We start from the raw sequence: 13,284 nt of genomic DNA, 5'->3' as shown, positions 1-13,284 counted from the left end.
ATCAGATCCAGTGTGTGTGGGCGTCCAGTGTGAACAAATTATGATTAGTGTTATTTCCTGATAGTTGCTGGTTGAAAATACATTCTATACAGGACCATCTAATCAGCAGGTTTACATGGGCAGGAGTTTCAGCTTTCCATGGTAACTTCACCATGCGGTAAAATGGTTAAAGCTGCAATATGTAAGTGTGAGTTATAGATCTGTCATTCTCATTGAAAGCAACTCTAAGAAGCAATAGATTTGTTCTATGGGCGCTATGTCTATGCTTCCCATTCTTAAGTTTAGTTTTTGCATCTCTTACATTCGGTTTTGTACACTAGCTTCAAACAGCTGAAAATACAATATTTTTGGTTAGTGAAAATATATTTCACAGCAGTTTATATGGTACAATGATTCTCTACACTATACTTGCTTGTTTTGTCACACAAACTAAAATTAGGCGAACTATTAGAATTGTAGCAACCAGAAAATGGGAGCTATTTCTGCATATTCCACCTTTATTAGACAAATAACAGATTGTTTTCAGTTTTCCAAAACCCACTCAGACCACTCCCAACATTCATGCTTAAGAATTTTTTTTTGTTTTTAAAAATCTATTTTTGCACATTTTTATGGAAGTCTATTGCAGTAAGGTATTTCATTGTTACCCAGAAATTATTTGATGGGCCTTTAAAAAACAAACATACAAACTGACGAGTACAAGAATCAATATGATTGTGATGGATGACCCACTCTGCCTAGGCCCTCTAACTGCTGTAGTATGCAGTGATGGAAGAGAGAGTAATATTTCCATTCTAATCATCCTGGTTTCAATGCTTCACAGCTTAAAGTCCAATCAGGTGTTCCAGTACTAATGGTTCCTACTTAGCAACGGCTATCATAAACACACACAAATAAAAAAAAGATAATCAAGGACAACTATCACCCAAGCCACTGCCTGTTCACCCTGTTATCATCCAGAAGGCGAGGTCAGTACAGGTGCATCAAAGCTGGGACTGAGAGATTGAAAAACACCTTCTATCTCAAGGCCATCAAATTGTTAAACAGCCATCACTAGCACAGAGAGGCGGCTGCTTACCTACAGACTTGATATCATATCATTGGCCACTTTAATAAATGGAACACTAGTCACTTTAATAATGCCACTTTAAGAATGTTTATATATCTCACATTACTCATCTCATATGTATGTACTGTATACTGTATCCTTCACTATCTATTCTATACTATCTATTGCATCTTCGCCGCTCTGTCACTGCTCATCCATGTATTTTATACGTGTATATTCTTATCTCATTCCTTTACTAGATTGTGTACATTAGGTTTTGTTGTGGAATTGTTAGATATTACCTGTTAGATACTGCTGCACTGTCGGATCTAGAAGCATAAGCATTTCGCTACACTCGCAATAACATCTGCTAATCATGTGTATGTGGCCAATAAAATGTGATTTGATTTGATTTATTGAACCCCCTCTCTCCTCACAATGAGAAACGCTGTTAAAGTGGCACTCCAGTCTTCTTTTCACCTCAGTCAACACCTGATTTAGACGTCCTCCAGCGATGTTTGAATTTTTACTGTTGAAAAGCGATTTCCCAAATATAAATACAGTAAAGTACACACACTACAAGGTAAAAAAAAAGGCCCGTCACAATAGGTGGTCCAGGTATTTGATGACAAGTGGGGGGGTGGACATTTCCTCTTTGGTTCTCTATTGTTCCTCAACCGAGACGTTTCAGATTCACATCAGACCAACTCCTGGAAGTTTGTCTAAAAAACACTATTATCAGGAATCAAGGTAAGACCCAGGTGCAGACCGTGTCGAAGTAACAATGTTTATTACAGCAACAGGGGCAAAGGTACAGAACGGCAGGCAGGCTCAGGGTCAGGCAGAGTGGTCAGGCGGGTTGCCATACAGGGTTAAGGACAGGCAGGGGTCAAAAACCAGGAGGACGAGAAAAGAGCGACTGGGGAAAAGCAGGAGCTGAATACAAAAATGCTGGTTGACTTCACAAACAAGACAAACTGGCAACAGACAAACATAGAACGCAGGTATAAATACACAGGGGATAATGGGGAAGCTGGGCGACACCTGGAGGGGGGTAGAGAAAAGCACAAGGACAGGTGAAGCAGATCAGGGTGTGACAAGTATTTTGCTCAAAAGTTGTTTTTACCCTTTAGTTTGTGTTTACTGTATTTATAGACGGGGAAACTGTTTTCAACAGTAAAACTTCAAACATCGCTGGAGGACGTCTTTAATTAACTGAAAGGCGTTACATTGGTGGGAAATGCAGGGTTTAAACATTTGAGGGAGTCTCCTAGTGAGGGACAAGTTGACTAGCTGTGGTCTGATATGGGGAAGTGGAGGATGGGAGTCATGGGTTCAGGTAGTAAGCTTGAGCGACAGTTTGGTTTAAGTAGTAAATTGGGTTTAAGTGACAGAAGGGTCTTTGTTGGGATGGGGAGGACTGTCCCATAGGGGGAGGGAAAGGGGGTGGGGGTGTAAAGAGACAGTTGGGGGCAGAGTCATATATATATATAGAGAGAGAGAGAGAGAGTTGGGCCAATGCGCATTGTCTGAACGGAAGCGGCACTTTCTCTTCCATAGCCGTTACTAAGTGAATATTGACGCTTCCACGTTATGCTGATAGTTTTCTAAACCTATGAAGATGTCTAGTGAAAGCAGATATGCAATTTGTTGACGCCACAACACAGTACAGACTTCAATACACATAATTATCCCAAATACTGATCAATAAAAATGTCTGTTAAACACAAAACACTGCTCTGTTGTTATTGTTTACAGCAAGAATGAAGGCACTAACATGGCAGCCGTTCTAAAACCTGGGCCCACTCTCTATATGATTCTGGTTGGGGGTAGTGGGCTTTTTTTGGGTGAGGGCATTGTGGAGCTGTTGTACTACTGGCAGGTGTGGCCTGCCTCCTGCTGCTGCACCATCTCATCTATGCGTCCCTGCCAGGTGTCAATGGTGGTGAAGATCTGGGCTGAGGTGATGGGGTACATGTAGCGCTCCCTGTCCATCCCCTGCTTGTCAATCATCACCATGTTGAAGTTATTATGGGAGATCTGGAGTAATAACCTAGACAACAGCCATCAACACTTCCATCAGGTCAAGGCTGAACACACAATGGTCAGTCTGAAGAATGCTGTGTAAATTAGTTGTAGGTTTGTTATGAATGATGATGGTGTGTGTGTGTGTGTGTGTGTGTGTGTGTGTGTGTGTGTGTGTGTGTGTGTGTGTGCACCTGAGTTGTAGGGCCAGCCCTGGAGGGATAAGTCTGTGGCGGATACGGCCGATCTGTGCTGGGTAAATCCCCACCAGCTCAATCATTGTCACATGCCTGAGGTCCAGACCACACTGGGCATGCTGGAACACGCACGCATGCACGCACGAATGCGCACACACACACACACACACACACACACACACACACACACACACACACACACACACACACACACACACACACACACACACACACACACACACACACACACACACACACACACACACACACACACACACACACTAATATCATAAACACACAAATAACATTGTACATACACTAGCACAGAACATGAAAATGTACTCACATAGACATTTCACTGAATCTATCACCTGGACAGTTAAAAGGCGAGGTTGGAATGACTCACAGCATATGACAAGAGCCACCTCTTTCGTGACACTTTTAAAGGTCAGGCCTTTAATAGCTTTTTATGGCAGAGAACCCTCCAAACAGCCTGAATTTACAGAGAGCACTGGCCTTTTTTTACTCTGCGCCATGACATTTTCTGTTTAGCAGGAACTGTGGCACTACACACCCCATCAGCACAACCACTTCAAACACACGCATTCTGCTGCGGCGCTCAATAAGCAGAATTATACCTACGCTCCCACTCAGTCTCTCCTTTCTCTCAGCCTCCCTCCCTCCCTCCCTCCCTCCCTCCCTCCCTCCCTCCCTCCCTCCCTCCCTCCCTCCCTCCCTCCCTCTATCCATCTATCCCTCCCTCCCTCTGTCCCTTCCTCTCCCTCTATCCATCTATCCCTCCTTCTCCCTCCCTCCGTCCCTTCCTCTCCCTCTATCCATCTATCCCTCCATCCCTCCCTCTATCCATCTATCCCTCCTTCTCCCTCCCTCCGTCCCTTCCTCTCCCTCTATCCATCTATCCCTCCATCCCTCCCTCTATCCATCTATCCCTCCTTCTCCCTCCCTCCGTCCCTTCCTCTCCCTCTATCCATCTATCCCTCCATCCCTCCATCCCTCTGTCCCTCCCTCTCCCTCCATCCCTCACTCTCCTCTGTCCTCCTTCCTTGCCTCTCTCCCTCACCTGTAGGTCAGTCATCTGGAACCTGTATTAATGATTGGCAGCTGTGGGAGCAGAGATGATGAGGAGACGTTGTTTCTCATAGAACTGGTCCAACAGACCCGAGGCCGTACGCACCCCCACGTTGATGTTCATAGCTGTGACATGACATAATAAAACACTATATACCATTGCATCATATCACATCATCATGTTTTATGAAAGTAAATTATGTTCTTTTTGTAAACACTTGAATTGCAATTGCCAATAAAAAAATATATACATTTATTTCATTGCTGTTTTACTCTGTACTGGTCTTGTTGCGAGAAGCATTGCTAGCTTATGATCCAGAGCGTATAAGAAGTGCTATGTGGAGCATCACTATATTACACAATACAATAGAAGTATAATACACCTCTATTCGACATTATAAACTGGGTGGTTCGAGCCCTGAATGCTGATTGGCTGACAGCCGTGGTATATTTAAGCAATAAGGCATGAGGGGGTGTGGTATATGGCCAATATTCCACGGCTAAGGGCTGTTCTTATGCACGACGCAACGTGGAGTGCCTGGATACAGCCCTTAGCGGTGGTATATTGGCCATATACCACAAACCCCAGAGGTGCCTTATTGCTATTATAAACTGGTTACCAATGTTATTAGAGCAATACAAATAAATGTTTTGTCATACCCATGGTATACGGTCTGATATAACACGGCTGTCAGCCAATCAGCAATCAGGGCTCGAACCACCCAGTTTATTACAGGCCATATACCACAGGTATGACAAAACATAATTTTTTACTGCTCTAATTACGTTGGTAACCAGTTTATAACAGCAATAAGGCACCTCTGGGGTTTGTGGTATATGACCAATATACCACGGCTAAGGGCTGTATCCAGGCACTCCGCGTTGCATCGTGCGTAAGAACAGCCCTTAGCCGTGGTATATTGGCCATATACCACACCCCCTTGGGCCTTATTGCTTAAATAACCCACATAAGTATGTGTCACAGGCAGTGCTGGTCGATTTCAGAGCAGGCGCTATTGATCTTCTGGATCTCTGTGATCGATCGACAGCCCACCCTGGCCGAGGGAGACATGCCCATTTTCACCTCCAGTGAACCCCTCAGCACACCTGACCACCGCTTCATTACTGCTAAACACAACATGGTGGATGTGTCATGTACGTTTGTGTGGTGTCTGTGTGTGTGTGTGTGTGCACAGACACGTACCTGCACAGTTGGTTTCCGTGCCGACCAGGTGAGACCATGCTGGCACACCCTCGCAGCGCTGCCCTGCAGCTCATACCCTCCTGTACACTTGAACTCACAGGTTGCTCCATAGTTATTACCATCGCTATCACACTTCATAAAACTGTTGTCTGGAGGGGTCATGGGGCTGCAGCGACGCACTGGTGGCACAAAACAGATTCAGAAAGCCACTTTCACAGGAAAAATGTGTAAGTTACGTGATTGTTCCTTCAAATGTCAGAACATTGCCCCAGTAAATTTCAAACTGGCCCTAATGTTGGGGGGCCACCTCGTACTCTGACAGAGAAGCTGCAGCTGCCCTTATTCCCGGCGTGGTCGTAGACGGTGTAGGACATCTTATGGAGACCCTCAGGGAAGTGTCCAGGAGGCTTCCCTTTCAATGTAACACTGTAAAAAGCCTCAGTCAAAAAAGATTTACCCTACTATTACTGCTGCTACCCTTTTTAACTTCCTGAGAGTCAGATAAACTGATGGATACTATTGTTATCTGCGTGCAGTTTGAAGGAAGTTGCTAACTTCCGCAATGTTGTGCTAACACTAGTTAGCAATGGCACATGAAACTACTTTCAGACTGCACGCATGGACATACAAATGGCATCCATGAGCTTATCTGGCTCTGGGTAAGTAGAACATGGGCTTAATTGCCAAAATCTCACAATATTCCTTTAATGCTACATGTTAAAGGAAGGGGTTAAGGGTCAGGGGTCAGACTGACTCGGTGAGGATGCCGTCAGCCGTGTCCTTGCCCTCTGGTGTGTCCCAGGTCACCCTGGCTGTGAGCCTGCTCGGCTCTGCTGTCTTCTCCTTCAGGTTAGGACACTTTATTATTGGGACGTCATCTACCAGAGGGGGGGGGGGAGAAGTAGAGAGAGGGGGAAGTAGAGGAGAAAAGGAGATTTCGGGAGACAGAGACAGGAGAGAAACAGGAAGAGAGAAAAATAAAAAGGAAAACTGTTATCCAGAGTGATCCCCCTGTTCTGTTCTGCGATGTTGTGTCCTGTCTATGTAACTGGGCTGAATCTAGACTAGAGAAGCTATTGTCACCGCAGACCAGGAGAATCAATGTAATTTCACTAGAGCAGAAAGCACTCTACTCCATCACAGCTATGTGTGTCAGTGTGTGTGTGTGTTACACAACCTGTTCTCTGATCGAAATCACTCAAAAAGTCAAAATCTGACTTTCTTGGACAAAAGAACATGCAATATGATGTATTGTCTTGAACGTCAGTGATACATTTTTGCGTCTCAGGCTTAGCCACAAAAACACACACACACACACACACACACACACACACACACACACACACACACACACACACACACACACACACACACACACACACACACACACACACACACACACACACACACACACACACACACACACACACACACACACACACACACACACACACACACACGCACACACTTCAGCCATGCTTATAATTACATAAACACAGTCATTGAACATCTACTTTCCCTGTGAGATTGCTAGTTGTCTGCTGGGTGTAATTTGCTGGTGGGGATGAGGAGGGAGGAATCTGAATCTCACCATATCCATCGTCAGTAATGAAGACAAGCTACAGTGAACAATGTCTCCACAACTGCATTAACAAATCACACACCACCTTAATTAAAATGTGTTTGCATACGAGATGCTACTCCAGTTGTTCTGAGACTGGGATTGTCATAGTTCATAGTGTGTCATGCTTGAGCTAGCAGCACAGGCTTATGGTTACTCACCCTTACACTGTGTGTGTGTGTGTTTGTTTGACTTAGGTCTTCATTAAACCTGTCTATAATTACGCCTCTTTCCCACAGAGCAGTAAGTCATTAAGTCAGTCAGGATTCAGAGTGAATGTGATTTATCATTTAATTGATCCCATAGTCTAGAGAGCAGCCTATATGCAGCCTATAAACTGTTAAACCGTGTGGGGGTTGGAATTAGGATGTGGCTAAATTCAATGTGCTTTTGACGTGGAAAACTCAATAATAATCACATAGCTACAGACACGCACACACACCACAAACACACTGTACATCTGTAAATGCACGCACGAACACACACACACTCTCTGACTCACCCACACAGACGCTCTCTCCTGAGGTCCAGGTCTTGTGGTACTGGCAGGTGACAGTATTGGGCCCCTTCAGATTGTATCCAGGGGAGCAGAAGAACTCACAGCGGGAGTTAAGGTAGGAGCCGTCTGAACACGTATAGCCCCCGTTCACAGGCATCTGCAGCTTAGGACACCGGATCTCTGACAGAGAAACAATGAATAGTCCATACATGTCTGATTGTCAGGTAGATGGTCAGGTAGCTGGACACACACCTCTATTTTTGATGTAGAGGTGTGTGTCCAGTGATGTTGTGTCTCGCCAGTAGTACAGGTGTGTGTGTGTGTGTGTGTGGTGGTCTCACCCCTGCAGGCGTAGTTCCCTGACCAGTGTTTGCTGGCCAAACACACCACCTCCGCGTGTCCATGCTGCATCTCGTAACCCCTCTTACAGCGGATCTTACAGCGGATCTTACAGCGGATCTTACAGCGGATCTTACAGCGCGATCCCATCACGTTTCCATAGTATTCACATCGCCGTGCTTCACCTTGATGGGAGCGCACCAAGGGGTCCCTAAACAGGGGTGGGAAGGGAGTTAGAGGGAGAATTACAGTGCATTCGGAAAGTATTCAGACCCCTTGACTTCTTCCACATTTTGGTTCGTTACAGCCTAATTCTAAAATGGATTAAATAAATGTTTTTCATCAATAATCTACACACAATACCCCATAATGACAAAGCGAAACAGGTTTTAGACATTTTTGCACATTTATAAAAAACAATAAAAACAGTCATTGCTATGAGACTCGAAATTGAGCTCAGGTGCATCCTGTTTCCATTGATCATCCTTGAGATGTTTCTACAATTGATTGCAGTCCACCTGTGGTAAATTCAATTGATTGGAAATGATTTGAAAAGGCACACACCTGACTATATCAGGTCCCACAGTGGACAGTGCATGTCAGAGCAAAAACCAAGCCATGAGGTTGAAGGAATTGTCTGTAGAGCTCCGAGACAGGATTTTGTCGAGGCACATATCTGAGAAAAGGGTACCAAAAACGTTCTGCAGCATTGAAGGTCCCCAAGAACACAGTGGCCTCCATCATTCTTAAATAGAAGAAGTTTGGAACCACCAAGACTCTTCCTAGAGCTGGCAAGCCAGGCCAGACTAAGCAATCGGGGGAAAAGGGCCTTGGTCGGGGAGGTGACCAAGAACCCAATGGTCACTCTGACAGAGCTCCAGAGTTCCTCTGTGGAGATGGGAGAATCTTCCAGAAGGACATCAATCTCTGTGGCACTCCACCAATCAAGCCTTTATGGTAGAGTGGCCAGAGAGAAGCCACTCCTCAGTAAAAGGCATATGACAGCCTGCTTGAAGTTTGCCAAAAGGCACCTAAAGGACTCAGACCATGAGAAACAAGATTCTCTGGTCTGATGAAACCAAGATTTAACTATTTCGCCTGAATACAAAGCATCACGTCTGGAGGAAACCTGGCACCATCCCTATGGTGAAGCATGGTGGTGGCAGGATCATGCGGGATCATGCGGTGACTAGTCAGGATCGAGGGAAGGACCTCAGGCTGGGGCAAAGGTTCAACTTCCAACAGGACAATGACCCTAAGCACACAGCCAACACAACGCAGGAGTGGCTTCAGGACAAGTCTCTGAATGTCCTTGAGTGGCCCAGCCAGAGCCTGGACTTGAACCCAATCGAACATCTCTGGAGAGACCTGAAAATAGCTGTGTAGTGACGCTCCCCATCCAACCTGACATACCCAATATAATAATAATAATAATAATAATAATAATAAGACTCGAGGCTGTAATCTTTGCCAAAGGTGCTTCAACAAAGTAAAGGGTCTGAATACTTATGTAAATGTGATATTTCAGTTTTTTATTTTGAATACATTTGCAAAAATGTCTAAAAACCTGTTTTTACTTTGTTATTGTGGGGTATTGTGTGTAGATTGATGAGGGAAAAAACGATTTAATCCAGTTTAGAATAAAGCTGTAACGTAACAAAATGTGGAAAAAGTCAAGCAGTCTGAATACTTTCCGAATGCACTGTATACCATTCATATAAAAGAGTGAAATAAAACCTACTGGTTCAGCTATCCATCCATAGAAAATATTAATATTATTTTTGCATCAATGTAACTAGGGTTGTGTGGACATCCATGTTTTCTTACCTTACACACAGAGACTCTCTTAATTTTAGAGAGAGCAGGCACTGACTTACCCATAGCAACATACATAACCTATACCCACTGACCACAGGATAGTGTTTACAGCATAGACTAGAGAGATAAAAGCTGCAGTGCTAGTGTTTAGCCACCAATCAATCATCACAGGTAGATAGACAGATACAATGGGTTTGTCACTTACCATAGTCCACACTGACATAATAGAAATGCTTGCTTGAATAAAGAAGAGACAGAGGGGTTGAGAGAGAAGGAAAAAGTGTGTTTGAGTGTGTGTGTGTGTGTGTGTGCGTGTGCTTGTGTTCGTCTGTCCTTGGTCGCTGTAGATACAGTGGATTAAAATGGGATCATTCCATCATAGTGTTGATTAGAGCTACTTAACCCCTTCAATTCAACTATCAACAAATAGAACCTTCAGAATAGAGGCTGAAGTGGATGATAATTAAGAGCTGATTTACAGCAATATGGTCATAATCGAATCAAACTTTATTTGTCACATGCGCCTAATACAACAAGTGTAGACCTTACCGTGAAATTACCGTGAAAATAATAAAAAGTAACACAATAACGAGGCTATATAAAGGAGGCACCAGCACCGAGTCAGTGTGTGGGGGTACAGGTTAGAGGTCATTTGTACATTTAGGTAGGGGTGAAGTGACTATGAATAGATAATAAACAGCGGGTAGCAGCGGTGTACAAAACAAATGGGGGGGTCAATGTAATAGACCGGTGGCCATTTGATTAATTGTTCAGCAGCCTTATGGTTTGGGGGTAGAAGCTGTTAAGGAGCCTTTTGGTCCTAGACTTGGCGCTCCGGTACCGCTTGCCGTGCGGTAGCAGAGAAAACAGTCTTATATTGGGTGACTGGAGTCTCTGACAATTTCATGGGCTTTCCTCTGATGCCGCCTATTATATATGTCCTGGATGTCAGGAAGCTTGGCCCCAGTGATGTACTGGGCCGCACGCACTACCGTCTGTAGTGCCTTACGGTCAGATCCCGAGCAGTTGCCATACCAATTGGTGATGCAACCGGTCAGGATGCTCTCGACGGTGCAGCAGGATGCTCTCGATGGTGCAGCCCGTGTGGCTCAGTTGGTAGAGCATGGTGTTTGCAACGCCAGGGTTGTGGGTTCGATTCCCACGGGGGACCAGTATGGAGAAAAAAATGTATGAAATGTATGCATTCACTACTGTAAGTCGCTCTGGATAAGAGCGTCTGCTAAAATGTAAAACGTAGACATTTTTGAGGATCTGGGGACCCATGCCAAAGCTTTTCAGTCTCCTGAGGGAGAAAAGGTTTTGTCGTGCCCTCTTCACGACTGTCTTGGTATGTTTGGACCATGATAGTTCGTTGGTGATGTGGACACCAAGGAACTTGAAACTCTCGACCCGCTCCACTACAGCCCCATCAATGTTAATGGGGGCCTGTTCGGCCCTCCTTTTCCTGTAGTCCACGATCAGCTCCTTTGTCTTGCTCACACTGAGGGAGAGGTTGTCCTGGCACCACACTGCCAGTTCTCTGATCTCCTCCCTATAGGCTGTCTCATTGTTGTGATCAGGCCTACCACTGTTGTGTTGTCAGCAAACTTAATGATGGTGTTGGAGTCGTGTTTGGCCACGCAGTCGTGGGTGAACAGGGAGTACAGGAGGGGACTAAGTACACACCCCTGAGGGGCCCCAGTGTTGAGGATAAGTGTGGCAGACGTGTTGTCACCTACCCTTACCACCAGAGGGAGGTGTTAAGTCCCAGGGTCCTTAGCTTAGTGATGAGCTTCGTGGGCACTATGGTGTTGAATGCTAAGCTGTAGTCAATGAACAGCATTCTCACATAGGTGTTCCTTTTGTCCAGGTGAGAAAGGGCAGTGTGGAGTCAGATTGAGGTTGTGTCATCGGTGCATCTGTTGGGACGGTATGCGAATTGAAATGGGTCTAGGGTATTCGGGAGGATGCTGTTGATGTGAGTCATGACTAGCCTTTCAGAGCACTTCATGGCTACCGACGTGAGAGCTACGGGTGGTAATCATTTAGACAGGTTACCTTCGCTTCCTTGGGCACAGGGACTATGGTGGTCTGCTTGAAACATGTAGGTATTACAGACTCAATCAGGGAGAGGTTGAAAATGTCAGTGAAGACACTTGCCAGTTGGTCCGAGCATGCTTTGAGTACACGTGCTGGTAATCCATCAGTGTGAATGTTGACCTGTTTAAAGGCCTTGCTCACATCGGCTACCGAGAGCGTTATCACACAGTCATCCAGAACAGCTGGTGCTCTCGTGCATGCTCTGGATGACTATGTGATAACGATCTCGGTAGCCGATATGAGCAAGACCTTTAAACAGGTCAACATTCACAAAGCCGCGGGGCCAGATGGATTACCAGGACGTATAATAATCGTGAGGGATAAAGATTTGTCAGAAGAAAACTAAAGTTGCCTCATCTTTCCTCTGCCAGTTGGACCACTCTATCCATTCCTCCAACGCTTTTGTAAAGATTCCTTTAGAGAATGTGAAGTTTGAGGGGACACCAGGTTCGTATTCCAGGGAAATAAAATCTGCAGTGCATTTCCCGCTGGCTCGGAACACACACACATCCTTGTACGCACACATACACACTCTCAAACACACACTAGCCCAGGCTAATCTCCAGCTGGACAGGAGCTGGTGTGTGTTTGTGTTGGCTATATCTCCTGAGTAAGATAACACAATACTATGCATCTCTACAGAGGAGAAAGAGTTTGGTTTGGCCTAGAGGGTAAGGTTCCATGTCCAACTGACCTCAATGAGAAGTTGGAAGTTAGTTTGACATAATTGTGTCAGTTTGTAAAACACAGTGAACGGATGCAGAATATCGGCATCTTGTGGAAAGAAAATGAACCCAAGTGTAGACATTACATTGCTCGGCTATTCAAATAACAATTTTTCCCCCGTGTTTTTAAAAAGTAAAAAGTTATTGCTTTGAGTTTCAGAGACTTACGTCAACCCTAAACTCTCCTGCATGTTGAAAGCAAGTGTCTGAGAGTGTGGAAAAGTGTGAGAGCATGTGGCAGCAGAGCTTGATCAAAGCATTCACCTCCACTTCTACGAGCATACGTGTCTTCATCATCTCCATAGACATAGTAGGCCGACCCTGGGAAAATATGAGGGCGAAGAAAGCAGTTAGTTACCAGGCAAGGAGAGAGCAAGGCTGTGTTCAGGATAAGAGTAGGGCTGCATTCAAAGGGTTTAGCAACGTTTCAAAACATGACGTAGGCCTCATCCTTGAGCAAGAGTTGGTTTGGATTTTACTGGTGTTTTGCAAGAGGGAATTATTAAATCAAGGCTATCACTGTTGGAAAATATTGCTGAACTATTCCTCCAAAGAGAACCCCAGGTTGGACCATAAGAGAGATCTCTTGAAAAGGGGTGGCAGGTAGCCTAGTGGTTAG

General features: G+C 45.0%; 1 protein-coding gene across 1 annotated transcript; it reads right to left on the bottom strand.

Annotated features, from left to right (window-relative positions):
* Positions 1-20: 20 nt before the first annotated feature.
* On the bottom strand, positions 21-12,856 carry srpx (sushi-repeat containing protein X-linked). Its single transcript, XM_082969237.1, is given in 9 exon segments — positions 21-3,101; positions 3,268-3,389; positions 4,352-4,485; positions 5,554-5,742; positions 5,871-5,989; positions 6,318-6,441; positions 7,687-7,863; positions 8,025-8,233; positions 12,834-12,856. Coding segments are annotated over 9 exon segments (1,278 nt in total). The 3' UTR covers positions 21-2,920.
* Positions 12,857-13,284: the final 428 nt, after the last annotated feature.

The sequence above is a fragment of the Salmo salar genome, chromosome 25 (assembly GCF_965601325.2).
Source record: "Salmo salar chromosome 25, fSalSal1, whole genome shotgun sequence".
NCBI lineage: Eukaryota > Metazoa > Chordata > Actinopteri > Salmoniformes > Salmonidae > Salmo > Salmo salar.
The sequence above is the reverse complement of the archived record's forward strand: the minus strand, read 5'-3'. Positions and strand labels throughout refer to the sequence as shown.